The sequence below is a fragment of the Glycine soja genome, chromosome 18 (assembly GCF_004193775.1).
Source record: "Glycine soja cultivar W05 chromosome 18, ASM419377v2, whole genome shotgun sequence".
Classification (NCBI taxonomy): Eukaryota; Viridiplantae; Streptophyta; class Magnoliopsida; order Fabales; family Fabaceae; genus Glycine; species Glycine soja.
In genome coordinates this window covers 9,629,943-9,655,872 of record NC_041019.1, presented here as the reverse complement: position 1 = coordinate 9,655,872, position 25,930 = coordinate 9,629,943, and the positions used below count along the sequence as shown (strand labels likewise).

General features: G+C 35.3%; 3 protein-coding genes and 1 long non-coding RNA gene across 6 annotated transcripts; 2 read left to right on the top strand and 2 right to left on the bottom strand.

Moving 5' to 3' along the window:
- Positions 1-1,527: 1,527 nt before the first annotated feature.
- On the bottom strand, positions 1,528-24,060 carry LOC114394458. The gene is made up of 11 exons (XM_028356040.1): positions 23,990-24,060; positions 7,327-7,842; positions 6,537-6,588; positions 6,263-6,341; positions 6,073-6,118; positions 5,882-5,983; positions 4,792-4,860; positions 4,372-4,705; positions 4,083-4,228; positions 2,286-3,982; positions 1,528-2,148 (listed from the first exon to the last, which is right to left on the bottom strand). Exons 2-10 carry the CDS (start codon positions 7,720-7,722, stop codon positions 2,633-2,635), a joined length of 2,574 nt encoding a protein of 857 aa, XP_028211841.1. The 5' UTR covers positions 7,723-7,842; positions 23,990-24,060; the 3' UTR covers positions 1,528-2,148; positions 2,286-2,632.
- LOC114394459 lies at positions 12,196-13,177 on the top strand. The gene is made up of 2 exons (XR_003662774.1): positions 12,196-12,572; positions 12,712-13,177. It is a non-coding gene; the product is annotated as an uncharacterized LOC114394459 (long non-coding RNA).
- Positions 13,641-18,341, top strand: LOC114396892 (probable tetraacyldisaccharide 4'-kinase, mitochondrial). Its single transcript, XM_028359062.1, is given in 7 exon segments — positions 13,641-13,649; positions 13,872-14,105; positions 14,391-14,540; positions 14,704-14,913; positions 15,393-15,452; positions 15,710-15,791; positions 17,576-18,341. Coding segments are annotated over 7 exon segments (759 nt in total). The 3' UTR covers positions 17,590-18,341.
- LOC114394457 lies at positions 18,391-24,041 on the bottom strand. 3 transcript variants are annotated; one of them, XM_028356036.1, is made up of 9 exons: positions 23,528-24,041; positions 23,037-23,100; positions 22,787-22,865; positions 22,591-22,636; positions 22,401-22,499; positions 21,100-21,168; positions 20,666-21,002; positions 20,379-20,524; positions 18,391-20,273 (listed from the first exon to the last, which is right to left on the bottom strand). In XM_028356036.1, the coding sequence occupies exons 1-9, from the start codon at positions 23,930-23,932 to the stop codon at positions 18,915-18,917; spliced, it is 2,604 nt and encodes an 867-aa protein (XP_028211837.1). In that variant the 5' UTR covers positions 23,933-24,041; the 3' UTR covers positions 18,391-18,914. The 3 variants fall into 3 exon arrangements, with proteins under 3 accessions (XP_028211837.1, XP_028211839.1, XP_028211840.1); XM_028356038.1 differs by having other exon boundaries at positions 22,787-22,867; positions 23,045-23,100; XM_028356039.1 differs by having other exon boundaries at positions 22,787-22,864; positions 23,051-23,100.
- Positions 24,061-25,930: the final 1,870 nt, after the last annotated feature.

Sequence of the window (25,930 nt, the reverse complement as noted above, 5' to 3'; positions counted from 1 at the left end):
TGTTTCAGAATTATCTTTATTGAAATTTCATTCTCTTAATCTGTTGTCACCTAATCAATTAATCCATCTGCACTAAGGATATTTTTATTTTAAAAGAAATACTCTCTTCATTCCTAATTATAAAACTCTTTCAATTAATTCACATTCTTTAAAAAAAATAATTAATTTAATTTATCACATTAAATTTATCAATTATGTGTATTATCATTTCAAAATAATCATTTTCTTATTTTTTTTATCCTCTTAATTGTTTTTTATTATTGTTTAGAGAAAGAATAATTAAGTTAAAATATGTAAGAAAAAAAATCAATATATCTAAAAATTAAAAAAATCTTACAAAAAAAGAATAAATAAATTTTTGAAAAAAAACTTATAATTAGAGACGAAGGATTATGCATTAAACAATTCAGAGTGAATCTTATTATAAAAAAGATGAAGACAGTTTCTCTCAAAAGATTCCCAATAAAAAGACTAGAAGTAACAATTAATGGAGTATATATAGGAAATAGCATCACGTGCTACCGAATTACAAATTCCAGAGAATGTCATAACATAACGTTTGAACTTTTCTAACGGAGCATCAGATAAATTCATAGATCTTGTGGTCCTCACCCTCAGAATTTGGATCATCAAGCTTCTAAGAGTTGCCTCAATTCTAGACTTCATGCAACCTCACCAGTTTGACATGTTTTGTTGGCAACTAATTAGTGGCTTAAAATTTCAATTGCTCCATTGTCGACCATTATTTTGCATTTCCAACTAGTTCAATGAGCCACATTGTTTTGCAAATGTGGCTTATAGTAATCAACCAGAGGGCAAGCAACAAACAAAGGAAATCAACAAGCAAATTCTTCTTTACATTGGAGCTAGAAACTTTCATGATTTTGTCATCCTTAAGCATCTTCTGTTGCTTCTCTGAATCTTCAGGATTCAATGAACATTAGTAATGGTGATGTTTTTGACAGATCGGAAGGAACACAACGAAAAAGGATCTAAATCCAACAGAAAGCTGCAAAGCAGAACCAATTTTGTATGTTCAAAGAGTATCCAATTTTCGTTGTTGGTAACTGCCATCAAGTGCCTTAAAGCCTTGGAACCACCATCTGCTGTTTGGTTTCATGTAAGCGCTTCTGCGTGTCTAAGCCTATCCTTTGGGGAAAGGGGAAAAGAGAAATGGACATTTTTCTCTTTCCATTCATACATGTACAATGTTGTTAATGGCGGATAGCGGTTTATGACGGAAAGTCAAAAACTCACCACAAAAATATGACAGATGGCGTAACGTCATGACAGACAATATATATATATATATATATATATATATATATATATATATATATATATATATATATATATATATATATATATTAACAAAACAAAAAATAAAAAATAAATATAAATAAAAAATTAAAAAACAATGGATTGCATTTAAATAAACTAAAAAAGTTTTATGAGTTCACACAATAACCAACACCAAATAAACTCATTCAATAGTTCAAAATAACAAAAGGATAAAAAACATAATGCAAAGTACAAAGTAAAGGTTACAGCATTAGATGATGGTTCAGCCATTGTAATTAGTAGAAGAGGACTGAACAGAAAAAAAGAAAAAAAAAAGCAAAACCAAAAATTAAAAAAGAGTGTCAAACAGAAAAAAAAAAAAAAACAGAACCAAAAATTAAAAAAAAGTGTCAAACAAAAAAAAAACAGAACAAAAAAACAGGGTGTTGCCATCACGCAGTCCGTAGCCATTGCTGCCGCCGCCGTCACCGTCGCTGTCCATTGCTCGCGTGCATGATGCCATCGTTGACTTCGGGTGAGACCGTGAGAGAACTCATGTTGGTGGGTGCTGCTCATGCTCGTGCTCGCGCTGGAGTTCACGTGGTGCTCGCTCTGGAGTTCGGGAGTTCGTGTGCTGCGTGCTGTTCATCCCATTTTGATTCGAAAATCGGGTTTAGGGTTGGGTCGGGTCAGCCCAAGACGATCCAATCTGTAATTTTGGGAAATTTTTTTTTAAAAAAAAAGCTTCTTCCGCCATAACCGCCATTCTGTCACTACCGTTAAGCCTATGGCAGCCGCCATGGCACCTCCATTTGAAACCCGCACACCATACTGCCATGGCGCTGCCATAACCGCCATTTGACAACACTGGTTTGTGTACAGGTGATTAAGAGTGGCAGAAAAGATAATCAACTAGTGCTTCAAAGACAAGAAATACTTTATGGGTGCCAGATGGAAAATAGATATGGCTCAATAATACAATTTGCTAAACTTTCAAAGAATACCTTATCAAAGGAGAACAAGTCTTTGCTTTATAGGCCTGGAACTTATGTACAAAATAGAGTTAAGAACTGATGTACAAAATAAGGAAAAGGACAAAAGCAATCGCTTTCCATTAGTAACATGCAAATCTCGTGTACAAAATAATAGCATAATTAAGAAGTGATGTCATACCACCAATTCAGATATACATACAAATTTAAGTAGTCATCAACCCGGGTAGACTTTGGCATTTTCGCATTTACTATGCAAGCCTTCAAGATCAAAATTCAACATTCGATGACAGGAGCTGCAAATTCCATGACCAGTCCAATTCAAGTGGACACATCCATACCATGACAGCAATGCCTCATCATAGCTGCAAAGCTAGGTCTGGTTGCTGTGAGTCAACAGGGACACCAGAAGTTTGTTTTGCAGGAGACCCTGGAGATTGAAAACCAATATTCAAGTCAGGTGGAAGGGCTTCCTCTCTCTGCCTTGACAGGCTACAAGGACTAAGACCTCGCCAAGGGGACTGAATTTGAAATCTAGATTGGTCAAAAGATGCTAACTGAGGAACCATAGGCTGGTTTGGAAACAGTGAAACAGCACCTGTATGAATAGGTTGAGCGGCAACAGCTAGAAATGGTTGGAAAGGCATTCCACCAGGGGGAAACTCCCCCCGAATTCTTGAAATATGCTGATGGAACTCTCTTGTTGAGTTGTACAAGGAATCTGCAGATATCTGATTTTTGGGGGAACTAGAATTTCTGGGTCCTTGTTTAAACCCTCCTGCCCCAGCAGACATCCATGCCTCGGCAGCTGCTGCTGAAGCATTGCCCGAGTCATCTCTCTGTCCAGATGGACCTGACAGTGTCACTGGAGGAGTATCAACAAGCAAATCATTGGAAGAAAAGTGTTGCTTATGAGCCCTTTCTGCGAGCAATCTCATCAACTGAACTGGGTCACTAGCACCCTGCCCATGCACAACAGAAGGAGCTGCTCTGCTTGATTGGTTTGATGTACTTTCAGGTGAAGAACCAGTCACCTGTCTATTCAAACTTGTATTTGTGACTTTTACATTAGCCAACTCTCCATTAACAACTCCATTAGTATCTGGCTGTTTGAACATGTTCCGTGACGCCATCTCTCTGGGCTTGGACTCTGCTACAAGAGAATTAGCTGCAGGAGCATTACTTGTAAACTTTGCAACCAGACCCTTATTATTCTGATTACTTGAGGGTAAAGAATTCAACTCCACTTGTTTCGAACCCTTGCTCTCAGAATTGCCTAATTTCCTGGATTGGGCATTCTGCTCCTCATTTAGGATGTTGACAGGAGCACTGAGCCTTACTCCAGCAGAACCAAAGAAAGGCTTTCCTTCGGAATCTGGCATTGAAGGATGTTTTCCTTCAAGCATCTGTCTATTAACAGGATGCTCGATGCTGGATTCCACATTCTTACAATTTTGGTCAGCCTTTGGTAATTCGGTAGCGGAATGCAACTTCATAACCAAACTAGTTTCTTTTTGGACACAATTATTAACCATTAATATTGGGGTTGGAAGTGCTTCATACTCTCCAACCCAACCACGACCAAATTCACAACCAGCTGGCAGTGCCTGATGAATCCTGTGGGAAGCAATTTTCCAAGCAATAGGACCTAGAGATGCACTAAAATGAGCCACACTCCTAGCATAGGAATATTCTGCATGAAGTCCAACCTGTATCCAAAAATTACAATTTGTAATGTTTTGTTTTGACAATATGAGTAGAAGGAAGACAACATTACAAGGAAAAGAATTCAGTCCTTTTGATACACACAGTAACTAGATGCTTCATTCCACTCTCAAAGGTCATAAATATTGAATCTGATCTAGCAATTGGTAGATTGGACATATTATAAGATGCACGGCGACTTTCGTCAAGCACAAAGGACTTCCTTCCCCACTTAGAGAGAAGAACTTTCCCTGAAACAATAAATCAACACAATCAAAATGGAATTAATAACTAGCTTTTGACATAAGTATCCTCCTTTAACAGTATTATAGGAATAATGAGGGCAAATGTAACAGGGGAGAAAGATAATAGCTTGTTCTCATTACTGACATACCTGACAAAACATCTTCAGCTTTCTCTTGATTTGCATCAATCCAGAAAGCATTTGCCTCCAAAATACCACCAATATTACCAGTCCTCTCACATCTACCACTTTGCATCAGATGGGAAGTTGGCTGTACATCTGCAATAGTAGCAAGAGTTGCCCCTGAGGAGAAATCAGAGCCAACAGGTTCTTGTGAGGCACATGCAAGTGGCTTCTTTGGTTGCTTCTTAACCAAATAATTGGATCCTGCTTTTTGTTCTGATTTCAGCTCAATCTGAGAGCGTTCAAAGCCAATCCTTAACTTCTCAAATTTTTTCCGTCCAAGTTCTTGTATTGATCGAGCCTGTGACATAGGGGACAGACAGTAAGCACAATAAAAAATTATTGACTCACGTTGGGAAGGGAACATGGAAGAATTGAGCTTTATACCTGTTTGTGGTATATAGTCTCCGGTGCATTGTACTGCATTGCATTTGAGCAAATTAAAAATACATCACTCTGCGTTCAACAATTTCATTCACAAGTCAGTGTTTTGTAAATATTGTCTTCCAAGTTTTACTAAAGTAGGAAAACAATTAATGTGCAGTTAAGATGATAGAAAGGAAACAATATTCTGGAATTTTATGTAATAGAGGGATCTATTAGCAGAGAAGCAAGTTCATTCTCAAATTTCTTGAATATTGTCATCATAATTGCAATTGTTTAAAAAGCATCTAAAAATTGTCAGTACAGAGAAAAACCACAATAGGCAGAGAGGCAAACAAATTATTAAAAAAATCAATTTCTTCCCCATACAAATTATAGTACTTCATGAAGCTAAACTGTAATATTAACACCAAGTTAGAGTGTTAGACTATCATGATTCAAGGCCAATCAAGCAGGTTACAATAAAAAACAAAATGAAAAGATTTCTTCTATCCTCTAGGTTAATGTAGATACTTTTTAGTTACAGTGTAGCATATGCCATTTTCAGCATGTATTAGCAAAATCCTGACAGACTTCATTTAACAGTACAATAAGCATGGGATGATGCATCAACCAATAAGAAATTAAAATATGCAGCACATACTTAGTTTCCTAATAACATGATGCAATGACCATCTGTAAGTAATACAACAAAAGACCTGTTGAAACTTGACAATATGCTAAATCAATCAAGAAATTAACCATTCCAAATGTTTTCTTTACATGCTAAGTACTAACTACATGTGGCTGACTCTTGCTAACAACCCACATTTTTTTCCTGATAGTCTGATAAATCATTGACAACAATCATCCTTGCTGAATCCATTAAAGAAAAGACAGAGCAGGGTATGCTATGCCTAAATTTGAATCTCAGCTCTCAAGTCTGAGCATCCTAAGTATATCAAGTTCAAACACATACAAGTAATATCTCAGTAGAAGAGCACAATCAACATCCAAGGACCAAATCCAGTACCAAATTGCAAAACAATTGAAATCACAAACAAAAAAACAAAACTACTCCAATAATGTGACCAACTGAGACAAGTTTGCATACCTCAAATTGTTCTAAGGTAGTATAAGAAGATTCATTTCCCAACTTCTTCCTCACAGTGGCAAAGTCCATGGGATGCTTGATCACATCGTGATAATCAGGAAGCTACATGTCAAAAACAGAATTTAAACTTCCAACTCAGGTGTCTTCCAAAAGCAAGATTAACAACTCACAGGAAAAATAATTCGACACACCTCTTCTGGATCAACAGGGTCTGCAAACACACCATAAGTGTCTTTCCTGTCATCATCGATACCCCCAGTAGTCCCAAGTCAGAAAACAAAACAGTACCCAAAAGCATGCACCGTAATGCAATTACTCATCGCCATAAACAGTTAAACACCAAACCCAAAGAAGAACTTTAAAACAGGAAACGAAACATACTTCTGAAGCTTGTCAAGTATCAATTCCAGAGTCCTCTTATCAGGCAATGGAATCCCAGATTGAAGAATCACCGGAGCTCCTACCAGTAAAAAAAAACAAAAACAAAAAAACAAATTGACGAGAAAACACAAAAAGGACGATGCAGAAACAAAACCACTAGTACCCTTTCAGCAGTCATCACTTCTTCTTTTCAAATTGTCTATATATAATATAGAAAGAAAAAAAATCACACCCACAACCACAAAACAAGTACCCCAATTAAAATCACACGAACCTGAAACAGGAACAGAGTGGAGCCCTTTCGATTCCTCTTTTCTGCCCTTTACCTGTCATCATTAGAAACAAACAAACAAACGCACACACAATTAATAGCGTCCAAAGGCCAAACACTTCACTCATCACATATATTTATATAATAGAGATTGTGATAGAGACACAAACAATAAAGAGACAGCTACAGAGAGAGAATATAAGCATAAATATACATACATATGCATAGAGAGAGCCTTGAAGCACGGACTCTAACACAACACAACACATTCTAACTAAAGAAAATATGGATAAATATAACAATATTTAAATTGATAATATATTCATCCTTTTAAATCAACTTTGATTTTCAAGTGTATTAGTTGTTTAAAAGTGACAGCATTTTAAGTGTTTAAGCCAACAAAAACTAATTTTTGTCACATGTCTAATAAGAAATGTCAAACAATTGACGAACAAGTCTCGAGTGTGTCAAGTGTGTCAGTATCGGAACGGCCACACTTCGAGTAAGGGAGGAAGTGTAAGAGAGGTGTTGGTGATTCAGAGAGAGTACATAGAGAGATCAGATTCTGTGCATGTTAGCTTTTGACAGTTGAACTGTTAGTTAATCTCTCTCTAGATCCCGACACGGAAAGAGAAATCTAGGGAGAGAAAATAGAGACAAGTTTTATTACACCAAAGAAGAATCTCAGTGACACTCATTGCAACTGTGATTGTGGCCGCAATTTCTAATGGCATCAAAGATCGCGACGAAACCGCACCCGCAATTTAAAACCATATACACACTAATGCATTACCACACTGTCTTTGTCTTCTTCGTTCTCTTCCTCTTGTTCGTTTTCGTTCTCTTCCTCTTGTTCTTTTTCGTCGTCATCGTATTCTTCCACCGGCTCGGCGCGAGTGCGGCTCGGCGTCGTCTCGATTTCTTCTTCTTCTTCTCGCTCTTCTTCTTCTTCGCCGTCCTGGTTCAGCTTCGCCATGAGCTTCAGCTTCTTCTTCTCGCGCCTCCTCTCATCCTCCTCATCGGAGAGGTAATCGCCGTCGTAGTCGATGATGTTGTACCTCACGCTTCGGCGCCGGAGGCTCCGCCGAGAATCAGGCTGCGATGCGGCGGCCGGAGACTGGCCTGAGCGGCGCGCCAGATCCGCCTTCGACGGCCGTCCCTTCTTCCTCCTCCTTGCGATCTGAACCATCCCGCGCGCCCTCCGCTCTCTCTCTCTAGAAATTCAACACGCTTTCTCTCTCTAGAATCGGTTCCTTGTACCTTTTTCGTCCTCGTCTTTCTCTCTCTAGAAATGCGCTGTGCTTTCTCTCTCTTGCCCCTTGCTTCGTCTCTCTTCCAGTGGGGTTTTCGAGGGTCTGAACTCTGAAAACGGCGCCTAGTGCTGCCCGTTGCCCGAACGGTCCTGCGTGTCGCTTTGCTTGCTGCCCGGATGCTAATCATTCTCGTTCTATTTTGTCCCTTTTAAGCAACTAGTACGTTTACTGTGTAAACGCAAGGATAATACTATTATCTACGCGAAATGAGTAATTAAATAAAATTATATATTTAAAAGAAAGATATATTATTGATTGGCTTTTTAAAAAGTAAAATATTGTTAGTGATTATTTTTCAAATGAATGTATCTAACATAAATAAGATTGATAGTAAACTACATAACTAAAAAGATAAAGTTATAATATTAAGAAAGAAGTTTGATTAATTTTTTTATCTTAAATATAACTATTTTTATTACAATAAATTAACAAAATGATATAATTGTAGTTGGATGTTTTAATATTTACAAATTTTTTTTAAAATAAACTTATAATTCAAATTGACAAAAGTTTGTGGATATATAGTATATTGCATATAAAATTGTGGTTGAATATGTTTTGGTAGAATGGTACCTAATGACAAATTATATTAGCAAATTAATGTTTTATATAATCAGAAATTCAAATATTGATTGATTAGTATCAACACAAATATATATTTCTAAAAATATTTATCAGCAAAATTTGCAGTATAATAGTTGGTATTATCCTTCTTTAGATTTTTATATCAAAAAGTATATTATCAATAATATTTGAATTTGTGAATTGGAAGCAAGAGTATTGAACCTAAGAACATCATTTTTTAAAAGCACTTACCATAATATATTCAATGTTGAATCAAAATGCACTCAATTGTTGTTGTAGTGTGCAAATCTACGTAATTTCCAGGAATATGATTAGTATTTTATAAAGAAATAAATATTATAAATACAATGAATCAATTTTGAGATACTTATCATATATTTTGGAAAACTTACTAAAAAATCACATTCATATGTTTTCATGTTTAGGTCATATCAAATTTTACATATTTGAATAAAGTTGTCAGAAAATTTATCACATTCTTTATAACTTTAATTAAGATGGCATCGTGTATGCATAGATAATACCGACAATTATGTATATTATGAAAAAAACTAAACAATAGATTATTTTAAAAAATCGACAAAGAAAACATCTTCATTAATATAAGATATCAATTGTACCAAAGAGGAACAAAAAATAGTAATGGTTATACTATATTTATATCTATAGATGATATAAATATTAAATAAGCATGAATTTGAACCAAATGCAAACACAACACAAATTTTTTTGCCAAATTCTGATCTTCAAAATATCAGTTTGTTGACTTTAAACTTTAAACTTGAAAGCCGGTTGTACTTAGGTGTAAGATTATCTACTTACTTTCATAAAAAATATTCACCCTCATGTGTTATATATAATTTCCATTTTAATAAATTTATATATATATTTAAAAAATTATCCTCGTGAATCTAGTATAATTTATCTACTTGTTTTCATAAAAAAATATTCATTCTCAAGTGTAACTTTCATTCTAATAAATTTATATAGATATATATATATATAGAAAAAAAATCCCCTTATGCTGTATTTTATATAATATTTTTATTTTGAAAAAAAAAAAATATTCACATAATCTTTTTGTTTCTATTAATCTAATCATTTTATTCATTGATAATTGCAAGGGTCTTATAAATCATAAGTGTTACACTTGAGTCTTATGGGATCATAATCAATCATTAGTGTTGTAGTTGGACCTTTAGGCCTTGGTCAATCATAAGTGTTACACTTAGGTCTTATTAATCCATAATCAATCACCAATGTTGCTCTTAAACCTTTATTAGACATTGGTTAATCATAAGTGTTGCACTTAGGACCTTATTGGGCCATGCTCAATCATAAGTGTTACACTCTAGCATTATTGGGTCTTGATCAATCATTAGAGTTGCTATTGGGCCTTGTAAATCATAAGTGTTACACTTGAAATTTATTGAACCATAATCAATCATTAGTGTTGCTCTTGGATCTTGTTTTGACTTGGTCAATCATAAGTATTACACTTAGGCCTTATTGAGCTTTATTGGATAATAACCAATCATGAGTGTTACATTTGGGCCACATTGGTCCATAATCAATCTCCAGTGTTGCTCTTGAGCATTATTAGACCTTGGTCAATCATAAGTGTTACACTTAGACCTTATTGGGTTTTGATCAATCATTAATGTTGCTCTTGGACCTTATTGGATCTTGATTAATCATAAGTGTTATACTTAAGTCTTATTGAGACTTGATCAATAATCAGTGTTGTTCTTGGACCTTATTAGGCCTTGGACAATAACAAGTGTTACACTTAAGCCTTATTGTGCCTTGGTAAATCATAAGTATTACACTTGGACCTTATTAGGCCTTAATCAATCATAATTGTTACTGTTGGATCTTATTGAGCCATAATCAATCACCAATGTTACACTTGGGTTTTATTGAGACATAATCAATTATCGATGTAGCATTTGGATCATATTGTATTTCTAACTTATTTTTATTCTTTTTAATGGAACACTGTATTTTTAATGTTATATTCTTATCCTTTTAATTACTTGTAATATATGGATTTTCTTTTATATTTGTAGGTTTATTTTGTAACCAAAAACAAATCTATTATTATTTATAATTTTAATAATATAAATAGTGTTTATCCACTATTAACATGACTATATGTAAAGTGATATATAAAAATATATATTAAATAATTAAATAGTAGTAATTATGGGAAATTGGAAATCATAATATTAAAATAGCGAAAAAAAATTAATCGGTCGCTAAATTGGTATAAACTCCATATTATCCTTGGAACGGATTCCCTTATTGGTGGTTATCTCAAGATTCAAAATGAGCAAAACAACGACCAAAACAAATTCGGTTGCTAAGGAATAAAAAAATGTTGGCAAACGGCGACTGAAACACATGAAGTTGCTATTTCTAAGTCTCTAATACCTAATTTAAATCGGTTGCGGAGTCAAAATTAGTTGTTGTAGTCATAGTTGAAAAACCTGGTTCGGCTTGACCAGTCCAACCGGGACTCAATGACATAACCGAGCTGATTTGACTATTGGACCGATCATACATCTGGCTCGGGATGATATGGTCAAACCCGACCGGTTTGAGTAAACCCGACGACTTGGCCGATACTTAAAACTCGGACAAGGTTTTTCATGTTATAAAAAAACAACACTACAAAACGATGTTGTTTTGTATCTCAAAGGTCGATTCTTTTGTCGCTTCTCTCTTTCCTTGTGGTTTGCTTCTCTTCTTCGTATTCTTTTAGATTTATCATCTTTCAACCATGCTCCAGCTTGTACTACTTGCATTAACCATTGTGCCTATCCCATTCTTCTTTTCATAATTCTGGATTTTGTTGCGTCTTATTGGTTAGGTTGCGGTTCTCTGAATTTGTATATTTTATGCATATGCATGTGATTCATATATGTTGTGATTCTATGAATGCATAACATATCGCAAAAACACATTGATATTTTTTCGATGTGCTTGAGGAATGAATATTCACGGCTATGGTTCTAGAAGTTGAGCATTTTAAGCTTGATCTTTGTTCTGTTTCCGATGGCTGAGTTCCCTATGATGGCCTATATAATTTATTTTTAAAAAAAATGGATTTCAAGGAAAATTAAATAGATCTGTGTATGAAGTGTTGTTTCCTTTTGCGCAATCTTGCTTGCATGCCAAGTATTTGATTTAAAGTGGAAAAGAATTTTATGTAATGTGCTCCTTAAATTTACTAGGAAAGGAATTGAGAGGCTGGATGGGTTTCATTTATTTATTTTTGGCTATTAAAAAGCTGTGAATAATACTTGTGTGTTGTGTGCCTGTGAGGCCATGACATTATATTCTGTCTCGGAAAAATTAAGCAAGAAATAGCTAAGGTTTTGGTTCTTCATTTTTTTTAGTTTTTTTATTTTTCAATTATTTTTACAATATCTGAGGACTTTGGTTGACAAAGTATTAAGTTGGTTGAAGTTTTAATTGTTGAAATGCTCTTTGCATGGTCTGTTTTGTCACTTTTATGTCATGTTGAATTTCTAACAATTTTTTTAAGAATTATATTGATTTTGTTAATCAAATAATGTTAGTCATATACTTATATATAATAGATACATATATAATTTTAAATTTTTAATATATATCGGATCAAACCGGTCCATTATTGACCCATCGGTTAGACCATTGATTCACTATCTCGACTGGATCAATAACCAAATTGGGATCAATGACCCATCGGTTCGACGATCAAATTAGTCACTTCTTGTGTTGCCACTGAGTATGTTGGTTGCAAAGGTGGTCGCCAAATTGTGCAAATGATAATTTTTGTAATTAGTGGCTAATTTGGTTGCTATTTGTAACCAATATGTTTCGTCCACTAGTTTCCGTCGCTAAAACGCTTTTTTCTAGTAGTGGGTGCAGGCATGATGAAGTTCCTGAAGCACAGGATTTCCGTCAAGGAGAAAAAATCACACCTTTGGGTTGTTGTCCTTGGTCAGCCTTCACCATAAGGCAAGTGGTACTTTTTTTATGTTTTCTTTCCTTTTATGTCTAATTTTATCACAATACGTGCTCTTTTCCTATATGATTTCCCTGAGAAACAAATCGCACCTTTGGGTTGTTGTCGCTGGCCATCCTCCACCATAAGGTGAGTGGTATTTTTTTATGTTTTCTTTCCTTTTTTGTCTATTGTTTATCATATATTTTTGCAATAGTCTTATGTTTTTGTGGTTAATGCTGTGTAATAATGGAAAAAATTTCTGATATGGTGGTTCTGATATCAATAGAGAATCGTGGATTGAAAGAATAGGAAAAAGTTTCAAAAGAATTTTTGGTAGGCTGTAAAGATTGATGTCAACGAATATTCTATTTGAGCACAACCACAGAATCGAAGGCTAGCAAGAAGAAGCAAAAAGATAGTCAAAGCTCAAGGGATTCATCACGAAGGCAAGTGCTCCAGCGGAAGCTATCAATTCAAAGGGAAGACCGGGGGAGGGAGCAGCTCATCCGTTATGAAGCATTTGAGTTTATGTAATTTTTTCTACATTATGGGTGGTTTTTACAATAAGTTGGCATGATGAATTGCATTGCTTCTTTAGATGAGATAAAAATGAATTGACATTATGTTCTGTTCTTGTTTTCTTGTACGTATCTTTTTTCTTTGTTTTATTTGTTGGAGCTAAGAACTTTGACATTATTTGATATGGATTAATAGGAGCTGGGTAGAATAGTCATGACTAGTATTTTTTTTTATTTTTTATGTAAGAGTCCACAAATATCTTCCAAGACTATTTTGTTTGAGCTGGACAGAATAATTAATGGCAAAGCGAGTATTTAATACAATTGCATATCCAAGACTCAATCAAGATCACTAGTTAAGCTGCAACAACCTTTAAAGTTTCATACTTTAAAACAATTATTAAAAAAAACATACGGTATAAAATCCCAACTTTTTCTACAATGTATTAGTTTACTTGAAAAAAACTGCTAGAATACCGGTTCAATTAGAAAAAAAAACTTGCTGGATTACACCAAGTCACACTGGTTCCATAACATTTCCATTCCAACCACCAGCTTAGACTGTTTATATCATTGATTCTTGGTCAGATCGGTTTGACCAGCTACTCTACTAGTCCGAACCGGTTTTGATAACTATGATTGCAAGTGCATAAATGATTAGTTTAGTTTGGTAATTGGTTAATAAGTAAATGTTACAATGGCTGAAGTGTGTATTGTTTTGAGATACTGTTAGGATTTACTTCCGTCTTAAAACAATGACACTTGGTTATGACTTATGACTGGTTTTCTTGGATTTTCATGCTCTTAAGCTATTGAAGATATTGCACCCTCATATCAAATTCAAACTGAAGCAATCAATATCTGTTCATTTAATAATTTGGTTTTGCTAAGTTGCCTAGCTTGATTATTGTGTTTCTTCTTCTTGCAGGGTTATGGTGGTGGGGATGAAGTCAACATGCTTCGGAGGCTTTTACTTGGGACACCAACTAAGTTTGGTGTTGGTGCTAATGGAGCTGGTGTTGCAAGTCATTTTATCCAAAAATATGGCTGCATTGATATTGATAAGAGTTCATGGCATGAGAAACAATACCTTGATCAGAAGGTCCAGGATTCTCTTGATTCAGAAAAAGTTGGGGTTGTAGTTCTTGATGATGCAATGCAAGTATTGCAACTCTTCTCCCCACCTGATTTTTTTATTTCTTTGTTGATATACTATTCCATGGTTTTCTTCTTAAAGGTGATCCGTGATCCTGAAAACTCATTGTTCCCCTATTGAAATCTGCTCCGATAGTTATGTTCATTTTCATTGCATTAGCTAATATGTTCATTTTCATTACATTAGCTAATGCTTTGTTGCTAGAGACACAAATGTTTGAGATTAAGTTTTTTTTTTTTTTTGCCTGGACACGGCATTTGCTCTAAACCGTATTATTTACATGTGAGGTAGCATTGAAGCTTGTCGTGAGATTTGGATATTGTAAGGGTTAATGGATTAACTCTTTGGGGTAACCTTCAACTGCTTCCATGTAGACCATTAAGGGAACCTTTGACTGCACTTAGACGAGCAGATGCAGTTGTAATCCATCATGCAGACTTGGTATGTTAAAACGATATTTGTTGTTCCTTTTCCAAGTAAAATGCTTAATTTTTTGGGCAAGTTTTTCTCTCATCAGTGTGTGTTTGCTCATTTAGGTGACATGTAGGATTGCTGAGTTTTAGAAACTTAGCATATTACTGAAAATTGTACTTTGGGTGAACAGGTTTCTGAGCATACTCTCAAGGATATTGAATCAATAGTCCTAGGGATTGAAAAGTCTGTTCCTATTTTCTTAATAAAAATGGATCCAACTTACTTATTTGAGGTGGGAACTATCAATGTCAAAATACTATTGACGGCTCTTCATGAAGCTACTATATTATGTGTCTCTGCTATAGGTTCTGCAGAGCCTTTTGTGAAGCAGATGCAGAAGGTATTCCTCCTTAGTAATCTTTCATTATTCAAATGAAATTTGTTTTGATGATAATCATTGGAGATTAATCTAGACACAAACATATTAATTGATTGTTTTGTTTTTAATATGTTCAGGCTTATCTACCATTTCATCTAAAATCATAAAATTGTGAAATTTCTTAACATTGGATTCTAGTATAAGTAAAATAACAATATATAATGAAATGCATAACTAAGTGGGCGAGCTTCTTGTCACAACTGTCTAATATATTATATTATAGTAGTATATACTAGAAAAGTATTGTCTATTGAATTGAAAGACATTAAGGGTCAAATGGGTGTCCTAGACATAATGAGTGACACACACCAACCCCTTTGTTTGCCATGCTATCTAAATATGATGTTGTATAGCCTTTTAAGTGGATTTTCACTTTCTTTTCTCCTTTGTCCTTCTGTCTGTGTTTATTATCTGATCTCTAAACAGATAACTTGATGCAGATGGGAGCACTTTATGTTGATCGAATAGATTTCAGTGATCATCACCTATTCCTTGCCAGGGTACATTTTTCCCCTCCTGAATTTGGAAGTACTAATTTTTTGATGAATACTATGTTACTTCAGATCAACATTTAAACCTGTCATGCGTTCTTTTTGCTGCTGTGCTGTTATACTTGACAATAGTTTGTGAGAAAATTGCTCGAGGATCATATTTGAGTCCTGCATACTTCTATTTATTAATTTGTTTTGAATTTTCTTATGTGGTTTAGTTTTACATTGACTAAGATGCTATTCTACCATATTCTTCATTAATCCAGGATATTAAGATGATCAGAGCCAAACTCGTAGAATTAGAGGGGAAGTTTGGTTCCAAACCTATTGTTGTAATAACTGAAAAAGGTAGGTAGACATACTTCTCATATTTATGTTCTTGTGTATGTATTTAGTTACATATTTTTTGATAGTCTTATGTCACTAGTCCCGATTATTTTTATATCTGTTGATTGTATTTTTTTTCCTAATTACATAAGGGGCCTTTCAAACTTGACCAAATTAAGTAGAGTGAACAATCTAATTGCCTTTCTTGTTTGAGAGTGAACAACCTCTTCTTGCAATTCAACAATTCTACACACATGTCCTTAATAATATCTTTCCTTCAGATCCTTCCAGATCTCAAAAGCATATGACAATTACTTAAGGTGTCCCATTTTTCGTTTGGTACACCTCTAAATATTCTAATATGTCCTTTCTACCCTTCTTCCTCTCCCACCACCTCCTTCCAAAACCTTCACCGAACCACCATCACCCTTGTACCCACACGACCAATCACAATACCATCATCACCATATTCGCACTTGCATGAGCGCAACTTTACCCCGTCACCTATGTGCAATCACATGCGAAACCTATCCAGGTCTCACCATCATTGGCGCACACCCACAAAACGCATTACAGATTAAACAATCCTTAATGCAAATGTATTACGAAGTGCTTAATTGGTAATGTATTTTTTTGTATTTTTGACTGTTTGAGGCTTTTTAGAGGTGCACCAGGAAAAAATGGGATGCATTAAATAATTGTCAATTATTCCATCCCGAGTATGCATTGTAATTGGGCACTTGCTATTTACACGTCTCACTTTTGCTAAGTACACTCCAATTCCCTTTTTTACATCTTAATTATCCATTATATCATTTTTCCTTAAACGAGTATACCCCTGGAACCTATTTTCTTTTCAAGAATACCATATGTCTATTCCCGAAATGTATCTTCGGAATAAATATATGTTATTCTAGAAAGACATTTCCAATAACAATAAACTCAATATTGTTGAAGTTGTAAATATTTCTTACACTCTCATGTTTGTTAGTCTTATTTTTATCCTATCATTATTGCTCTTTAAATCCTATCAAAAATCTTATATTTATTATATCTTTATTGTCCTTTAAATCCTATTTTGAACCTCATCTTCATTAGATAAATTTAAGTTATCCTTCAAAAACTCCGTCAAGACTTGTCACCAATTTGTACTCATAACACACCTTCTCCATTGTGTGCAACAATACACTGTTTTCATCTACTAAAAAAACGATACAATTTTGGCAATGTTATGCCAAAAGTTATATCAAACTTCATCAAGAGTGTTGAATTCAGACATTCGTAGTTATGTTATGTTTTTTTTACATTAGTAAATTAGACATTTGTAGTTATGTTTTTTTGCAACCACTGAAATTAGAACATTTGGCTCCTCATTGGAATCACGAGATATTTCACAAGCTTTGATCCTTTGAGTCGACTATGAAACTAATGCTTAGTTTAAGACTTAGTTATATTTAAAGTTCCTCACCTTCTCTTCTTAAGGATGTATTTTGCGGGAACTGAACCCAAATCCTCTCCCACAAACACAACATGTATTGTCAATATTTACTTATATTTTTAAAAGTATATTATGCATTTAATTTAAATTTATTTAACAAAATACCAAATATATAATTATAGACTTATTCTACTCAATAAATACTTTTAATTTAGCAGTTTAATTCATAAGTTTCTATATGTACAAGGAGTAATTAAAAGGAATAACTTTATAAAAAAAATGTTAAATAAAATTATATTTTAATATAAATAGTATCACGTGCTACCGAATTAACGTTAGAACTTTTTTAACGTGGGATTGATCCCAGTGGTTGGAATCTAGGAGCAATATGTTATAGGAGCATCAGATAATTTCAAGAATCTTGTGGCCCTCACCGCACCCTGTCAATTTGGATCACCAAGTTTCTAAAGAGTTGCCTCAATTCTAGGCTTCATGCAACCACGCCAGCGTGACATGGTTTTGCAAATGTGGCTTATAATAATCAACCAGAGGACAAGCAGAAAACAAAGGAAATCAACGAGCAAATTCTTCACCACCTTGGAGCTAGAAACTTTCATGGTTTTGTCGTTCTCAAACAGCTTCTGTTGCTGCCCTGAATCTTCAGGATCCAATTGACTTACAGTGATGGCATGCTTTTGACGGATCAGAAGAAACACAGGCGAAAAGGATCTAAATCCAACAGAAAGCTGCAAAGCAGAACCAATTTTGCATGTCCAAAGAGTGTCCAAATTCGTTGGTAGCTGCCATCAAATGCCTTAAAGCCTATCCTATGGTTTCATGTGATTTATAATTGCTTCAGCGTGCCTAAGCCTACACTATGGGGAAAGGGGAAAAAGAGAAATGGGCATTTTTCTCTTTCCATTCCTACATGTACATTCTCATTTAGTTACCAAAAAAAAACATCCTCATGATTCTGTAGAGGTGATTAAGAGTGGTAGCAAAGAATAATTGGCTAGTGTTTCAAAGAGAAGAAATACTTTATGGGTGCCATATGGAAAATTAACATGGCTCAATGATATAATTTTCTAAACTTTCAAAGAATACCTTATCAAGCAGAACGAGTCTTTGCTTTATAGGCCTGGAACTTATGTATAAAATAGAGTTAAGAACTGATGTACAAAATAAGGAAAAAGACAAGCAATCGCTTTCCATTAGTAACATGTAAATCTCATGTACAAAATAATAGCACAATTAAGAAGTGATGCCCTACCGCTAATTCAGATACATTAGTCATCAATGGAACGAAATATCTAGGCAACCAAATTTAATCAATTTGTAAACAATATACATAAAAGGCATCAACAATATATTTTGCAATTTGCCGGCTACCTATATAATCAATCAACTTGCAGACTTTTTCTACAACTTCAACCCTAGGTTAACAGAGACATGGTGCATGGATTCGGGAATCCTCATCAGGAAATTATGGTAAGCCATGAAGTTATTTCTGATAAATCCACCGAAATCTCCAGCACCAACTCAGGACCAACCTTGTGCTAAATTCCAATCCGAGTAGACTTTGGCATTTTCACATTTATTATGCAAGCCTTCAAGGATCAAAATTCAACATTCGATTACAGGTGCTGCAAATTCCATGACCAGTCCAATTCAAGTGGAAACATCCCTGCCATGACAGCAATGCCTCATCATAGTTGCAAAGCTAGGTCTGGTTGCTGTGAGTCAACAAGGACACCAGAAGACTGTTTTACAGGTGACCCTGGTGATTCAAAATCAATATTCAAGTCAGGTGGAAGGGTTTCCTGTTTCTGCCTTGACTGGCTATGAGGACTAATACCTCGCCAAGGGGACTGCATTTGAAATCTAGATTGATCAGCAGATGCTAACTGGGGGAAAACCATAGGCCGGTTGGGAAACTGTGAAACAGCACCTGTGTGAATAGGTTGAGGAGCAACTGCTTGAAATGGTTGGAAAGGCATTCCACCAGAGGGAAACTCCCCCCGAATTCTCGAAATATGCTGATGCAACTCTCTTGTTGAGTTGTACAGAGAATCTGCAGATATCTGATTTTTTGGTGAACTAGAATTGCCGGGTCCTTGTTTAAACCCTCCTGCCCCAACAGACATCCATGCATGGGCAGCTGCTGCTGAAGCATTGCCCGAGTCATTTCTCTGTCCAGATGGACCTGATAGTGTCACTGGCGGAATATCAACAAGCAAATGATTGGAAGAAGTGTGTTGCTTTTGAGCCCTTTCTGCGAACATTCTCATCAACTGAACTGGGTCACCAAGACCCTGCTCCTGTCCATGGACAACAGCAGGAGCAGCTCTGCTTGATTGATGCAATGTGCTTTCAGGTGATGAACCAGTCACCTGTCTATTCAAACTTGTATTCCTGACTTTTCCATTAGCTGACTCTCCACCAACAACTCCATTAGTATCTGGCTGTTTGAACATGTTCCTTGGCACCATTTCTCTGGGCTTGGACTCTGCTGCAAGAGAATTAGCTGCAGGAGCATGACTTGTAAACTTTGCAACCAGACCATTATTATTTTGATTACTTGAGGGTAAAGAATTCAATTCCACTTGTTTCAAACCATTTTTCTCAGACTTGCCTAACATCCTGGATTGGGCGTTCTGCTCCTGATTACGGATGTTGAAGGGAGCACTGAGCCTTACTCCAGCAGAACCAAAGAAAGGTTTTCCTTCGAAATCAGGCATTGAAGGATGTTTTCCCTCAAGCATCTGTCCATTTACAGGATGCTCAATGCTGGATTCCACATTCTTACAATTTTGGTTACCCTTTGGTAATTCAGTGGTGGAATGCAACTTCATATCCAAACTAGTTTCTTTTTGGACACGATTATTAACCATTAATATTGGGGTTGGAAGCGGTTCATACTCTCCAACCCAACCACGACCAAATTTACATCCAGCTGGCAGTGCATTTTGAATCCTGTGGGAAGCAATTTTCCAAGCAATAGGTCCTAGAGATGCACCAAAACGAGCCAAACTCCTAGCATAGGAATATTCAGCATCAAGTCCAACCTGTATCCAAAAATTACAAATTGTAATGTTTTATTATGTTTTGACAATGTGAGTAAAACCAAGCCAACTATACAAGAAAAAAAATTCAGTTATTTTGATACATACAGTAACCAGATGCTTCATTTTACTCTCAAAGGTCATAAATATTGAATCTGATCTAACAATTGGTTGATTGGACATATTATAAGATGCACGACGACTTTCGTCAAGCACAGAGGACTTCCTTCCCCACTTAGAGAGAAGACCTTTCCCTGAAACAATACAGCAACACAATCAAAAATGGAATAACTAGATTTTGACATAAGTATCCCCCTTTAACAGTGTGTATAGGAAAAATGAGGGCAAATGTAACAGGGGAGAAAGATAATAGCATGATCTCGTTACTAACATACCGGACAAAACATCATCAGCTCTCTCTTGATTTGCATCGATCCAGAAAGCATTTGCCTCCAAAATACCATCAATATTGCCAGACCTCTCACATCTACTACCACCTTGCATCAGATGGGAAGTTGGCTGTACATCTGCAATAGTAGCAAGAGTTGCCCCTGAGGAGAAATCAGAGCCAACAGGTTCTTGTGAAGCACGTGCCAGTGGCTTCTTTGGTTGCTTCTTAACCAAATAATTGGATCCTGCTTTTTCTTCTGATTTAAGCTCAATCTGAGAGCGTTCAAAGCCAATCCTTAACTTCTCAAATTTCTTCCGCCCAAGTTCTTGTATTGATCGAGCCTGTGACAAATATAGGGGACAGACAGTAAGCACAATAAAACAATTATTGATATCACGTTTGTTGGGAGGGAACACAGGGAAGCATTGAGCTTTATACCTGTTTGTGGTATATAGTCTCCGGTGCGTTGTACTGCATTGCATTTGAGCAAATTAAAAATACATCACTCTGCATTCAACAATTTCATTTACAAGTCAGTGATTGTAAATATTGTCTTCCAATTTTTACTCAAGTAGGAAAACAATTAATGTGCAGTTAAGATGATAGAAAGGAAACAATATTCTGGAATTTATGTAATGGAGGGATCTATTAGCAGTGAAGCAAGTTCATTCTCACATTTATTAAATAGCAGTATCATTCATCATAATTGCAATTGTTTTAAAAGCATCTACAAGTTGTCAGTACAAAGATAAACCACACTAGTCAGAGAGACAAACAAATTATAAAAAAATAAAATAAAATCAATTTCTTCCCAGTACAAATTTTAGTACATCGTGAACAAGAACTATCTTTGATGAGGGAATTCTTCCACTACATTTTTAACTAAAAATCAAGATCGCTATAGGTATTACCAGAGGCACTGCCTCTGTTATCCTAGAAAATCAAGATTTCCATCCTAAGATCTAAGCTATCATATCCTCCCAGGCATAAGCATATGAGTAATACCCATGAAGAACAGGAAGAAACAGAAATCGTATGCAAAATATCATTTTCTTTTTAGACTTCTGACAAATGATATCTAAATGGGTGGCAATAGACAAATAAATCAATAATTACACGAAGATTGTGTCATCAATAATATTAAACAACATTGTTTGCAAGAAACGGTCTAGGAAACTCATGCTCATAAGATAGTTTAAGCATTATCAAATCAAATGATGAGGATAAAATGTTTTAAAGTTCCATATTCCAAAGAGCTAAACTGTAATATTAACACCAAGTTAGAGTGTTAGACTATCATGATTCAATGACAATCAAGTGGGTTACAATCAAACACAAAATGAAAAGATTTTCTTCCACCCTATAGGTTAATGAAGAATTGTAGATACTTTATAGTTAACGTGTAGCATATGCCATTTTCAGCACGTATTAGCAAAATCCTGACAGACTTCATTTAACAGTACAATAAACATGGGATGATGCATCAACCAATAAGAAATTAAATTGTGCCGCACATACTTAGTCGCCTAATAAAATGATGCAATGACCATCTGTAAGTAATACTACAGAAAGACCTGTTGAAACTTGACAATAAGCTGAATAAATCAAGAAATTAGCCATTCCAAATGTTTTCTTTACATGCTAAGTACTAACTACATTTGGCTGACTCTTGCTAACAACCCACATTATGAGTCTAAGCTCTCAAGTCTGAGCATCGTAAGTATATCAAGTTTGCATACCTCAAATTGTTCTAAGGTAGTATAAGATCCATTTCCCAACTTCTTCCTCACAGTGGCAAAGTCCATGGGATGCTCGATCACATCAAGATAATCAGGAAGCTGCATGTCAAAAACAGAATTTGAACTTCCAACTCAGGGGTGTCTTCCAAAAGCAAGATTTACCAACTCACAGGAAGAAAAATCGACACACCTCCTCCAGATCAACAGGGTCTGCAAACACACCATAAGTATCCTTCCTGCCATCATCCATAACCCCCACAATAGTCCCAAGTCAGAAAACAAAATAGTACCCAAAAACATGCACCCGATTGCAATCACTCATCACCATAAACAGTTAAACACCAAACCCAACAAAACACTGAAAAATGGAAAAGGAAGACACATACTTCTGAAGCTTGTCAAGGATCAATTCCAGAGTCCTCTTATCAGGCAACGGAATCCCAGATTGAAGAATCACCGGAGCTCCTAACAGTGAAAAAAAAAGAAGCAAATAGATGAGAACACACAAAGGACAACGCAGAAACACAAACACTAGCACCCTTTCAGCAGTCATCACTTTTTTCTTTTCAACTTATATATATATAAACTAACACCCACAACCTCAAAACAAAGTACCCCAATAAAAATCACACGAACCTGAAACAGAAACAGAAACAGAAACAGAGTGGAGCCCTTTCGATTCCACTTTTCTGCCCTTGACCTGTTATCATTAGAAACAAACACACGCACACACAATTAATAGCGTCCAAAGGCCAAACACTTCACCCGTCACTTTTTTTTTATGTAATAGAGTGTGATAGAGACACAAACAATACAGACAGAGACAGCTATATATATATATATATATATATATATATATATATATATATATATATATATATAGAGAGAGAGAGAGAGAGAGAGAGAGAGAGAGAGAGAGAGATCAGATTCTGTGCATGTTAGTTTTTGACAGTTGACTTGTTAGTTAATCTCTCTAGATCCCGACACAGACAGAGAAATCTAGACAGAGAAAATAGAGAGAATATTTATTACTGTAATTGTGGCCGAAATTTTTAGTGGCATCAAAGATCGCGAAGAAACCGCAACCGCAAACTCAATTTAAAACCTTAGACACACTAATGCATTACCACACTGTCTTCGTCTTCTTCATTCTCTTCCTCTTGTTCGTTTTCGTTCTCCTCCTCTTGCTCTTTTTCGTCGTCGTATTCTTCTACCGGCGCGTGCTCCTCACGCGACTCGGCACGAGTGTGGTTCGTTGCAGTCTCGTTTTCTTCTTCTTCTTCCCGCTCTTCCTCTTCTTCTTCTTCTCCGCCGTCCTGGTTCAGCTTCGCCATGAGCTTGAGCTTCTTCTTCTCGCGCCTCCTCTCGTCCTCCTCGTCGTCGTCAAGATAATCTCCGTCGTAGTCAATGATGTTGTACCTCACGCTCCGGCGCCGGAGGCTCCGCCGAGGATCGGATTGAGACTCGCCGGAGCGGCGCGCCAGATCCGCCTTCGACGGCCGTCCCTTCTTCCTCCTCGCGATCTGAACCATCGCGCATGCGCCCTCCGCTGTTTCTCTCTCTAAAATCGGTTCTTTCTTTTTTTCTCCCTCTAGAAATGCGCTGTGTTTTTGTCTTCTCTCTCTTGCCCCTTGCTTCGTCTCTCTTTCAGTGGGGTTTTCGAGGGTCACAGCTTTGGAATCGTACCGGAGGCTCGGCTCCCGAACCTGTGCCCCGAACTTGCCTAACTGAGGCTCGGTTGAATAGGATGTACCTAATCTATAACTATTAATAAAATAATTATTTTTTTAAGTGTACATATTTTTAATTCTTAAATTATCATTCAATATATAATATATAATTGATTACATTTCTTTCATGAACCTTTTCTTCAACTATTTTTTCTCTTTATTTTTAAAAATTATAAATAGAGACTCAAATTGTCTCTCTTTCAACTAGTACATAATAATATTAATTAATGATGACTCTTATGGTCGTGAATCAAAGTTGCTCAATGGATTACTTAAAAAAATATTATTTTATTATTATATATGTGATATTGAGTTGCTTAAAATTAGATAAAATTATTTATATAAATAATTATTACTCATGAGTTGGTTTATTAGTTATTAAATATGAGAAAGAAAGAAAAAATATTTATGAGACTTGTTAATATAAATACTCATAGGGAAAAAAAATTGAATTACTTAAATTAAAATGACATAAATTGGATCGTATACACCAACACCATTGGATATGCTTTGAAGGGTCTGTACTCTAAAAACGACACCTGGTGCTGACTAGTGCCTATTGCTTGCATGACCCTACATGTCACTTTGCTTGCTGCTCGGATGCTATGTCATTTTCGTTCTTTTTGGATTAATGATTATTGGGTCTTACTAATTATTATTCGTTAAAGAATTAAAAAAATATTTATCATGAAAATCATAAAAAATATTTAAAAAAATTATAAACAGTCTAATTTTACATATCTAATTAAAAATACTTCTCATTTTAGTTATTTAACCAATGTTCTAAATTCTAAGGCATTATTTTGCATTTATAATGATTATTTTAGTCGTTGAATATGTAAATCAATGACAATTTAATAGCTTAAAAAACAAAAATTCTAAATTAGATCCCTAATGCCAATGTCACATTTACATCTTACATACAACTTAATGATAAATTGATTCTTAACTTTACAATTTAATGTCAATTAATTTTTAAAAATATAATTTATTGTTAAATTAATTTTTGAACGTTACAGTTTAATGATAAAATGATCTCACAAACTTAACATCAAGATAAAATTATAGTATTTTTTACACATGCAGTGGCTAAAAGAGAATTTTTATTCTTTTATATCACAAACTTACACATTTAGGAACTAAAATAATCATTTATTCTTTATTTTTGTCTTTGAAGTTTGGCCTAATTATCAATTTGATCCCCAAATTTTTAAATGATTCAATTTGATCCTCAAATTCTTAAAAGAAAATCAATTTGGTCATTTCTATTAAATTAGCGATGACAATGTGAAGGTAAAAAAATTCTAGTGGTTTAATTTGCAAATAGTGGCAACTAAAAATGCCACTATATTTTTTTTATTTCCTTTCCTTCTTTCTCTTCTTCGCTACTATATCTTTTTTTCCTTTCATTCTTTCTCTTATTCCCCTCTCGATAATCCCTGTGGAGAAGTTCTCCCTCCATAGAAGAGCGACATCTTTAGCAAGATCACAACATGCAAGCAAATCACAAAATCACAGGTCACCACTTAGATATGGTAAAAACAAATTTCCAAAACCTTTGCGAGAAAACCCAAATCATAGGTTCATTGAAGGAGAGAGGTTTGGATTCCACGATTGTGGTGGGTGGTAGATTAAGGGTCTAGATTGCAGAATGGGGGTTTTAGGTTGGTGGTGGGTCGCGGCTCCAAGGTCGCAAGACCATGGCAGATCTAATATCACATTTGCGGTTATGGTGCTGATGAAACATTGTTACCTGCATCATTCATCCTTTAGACCCGATCTTACATCCGTAGATGGTTG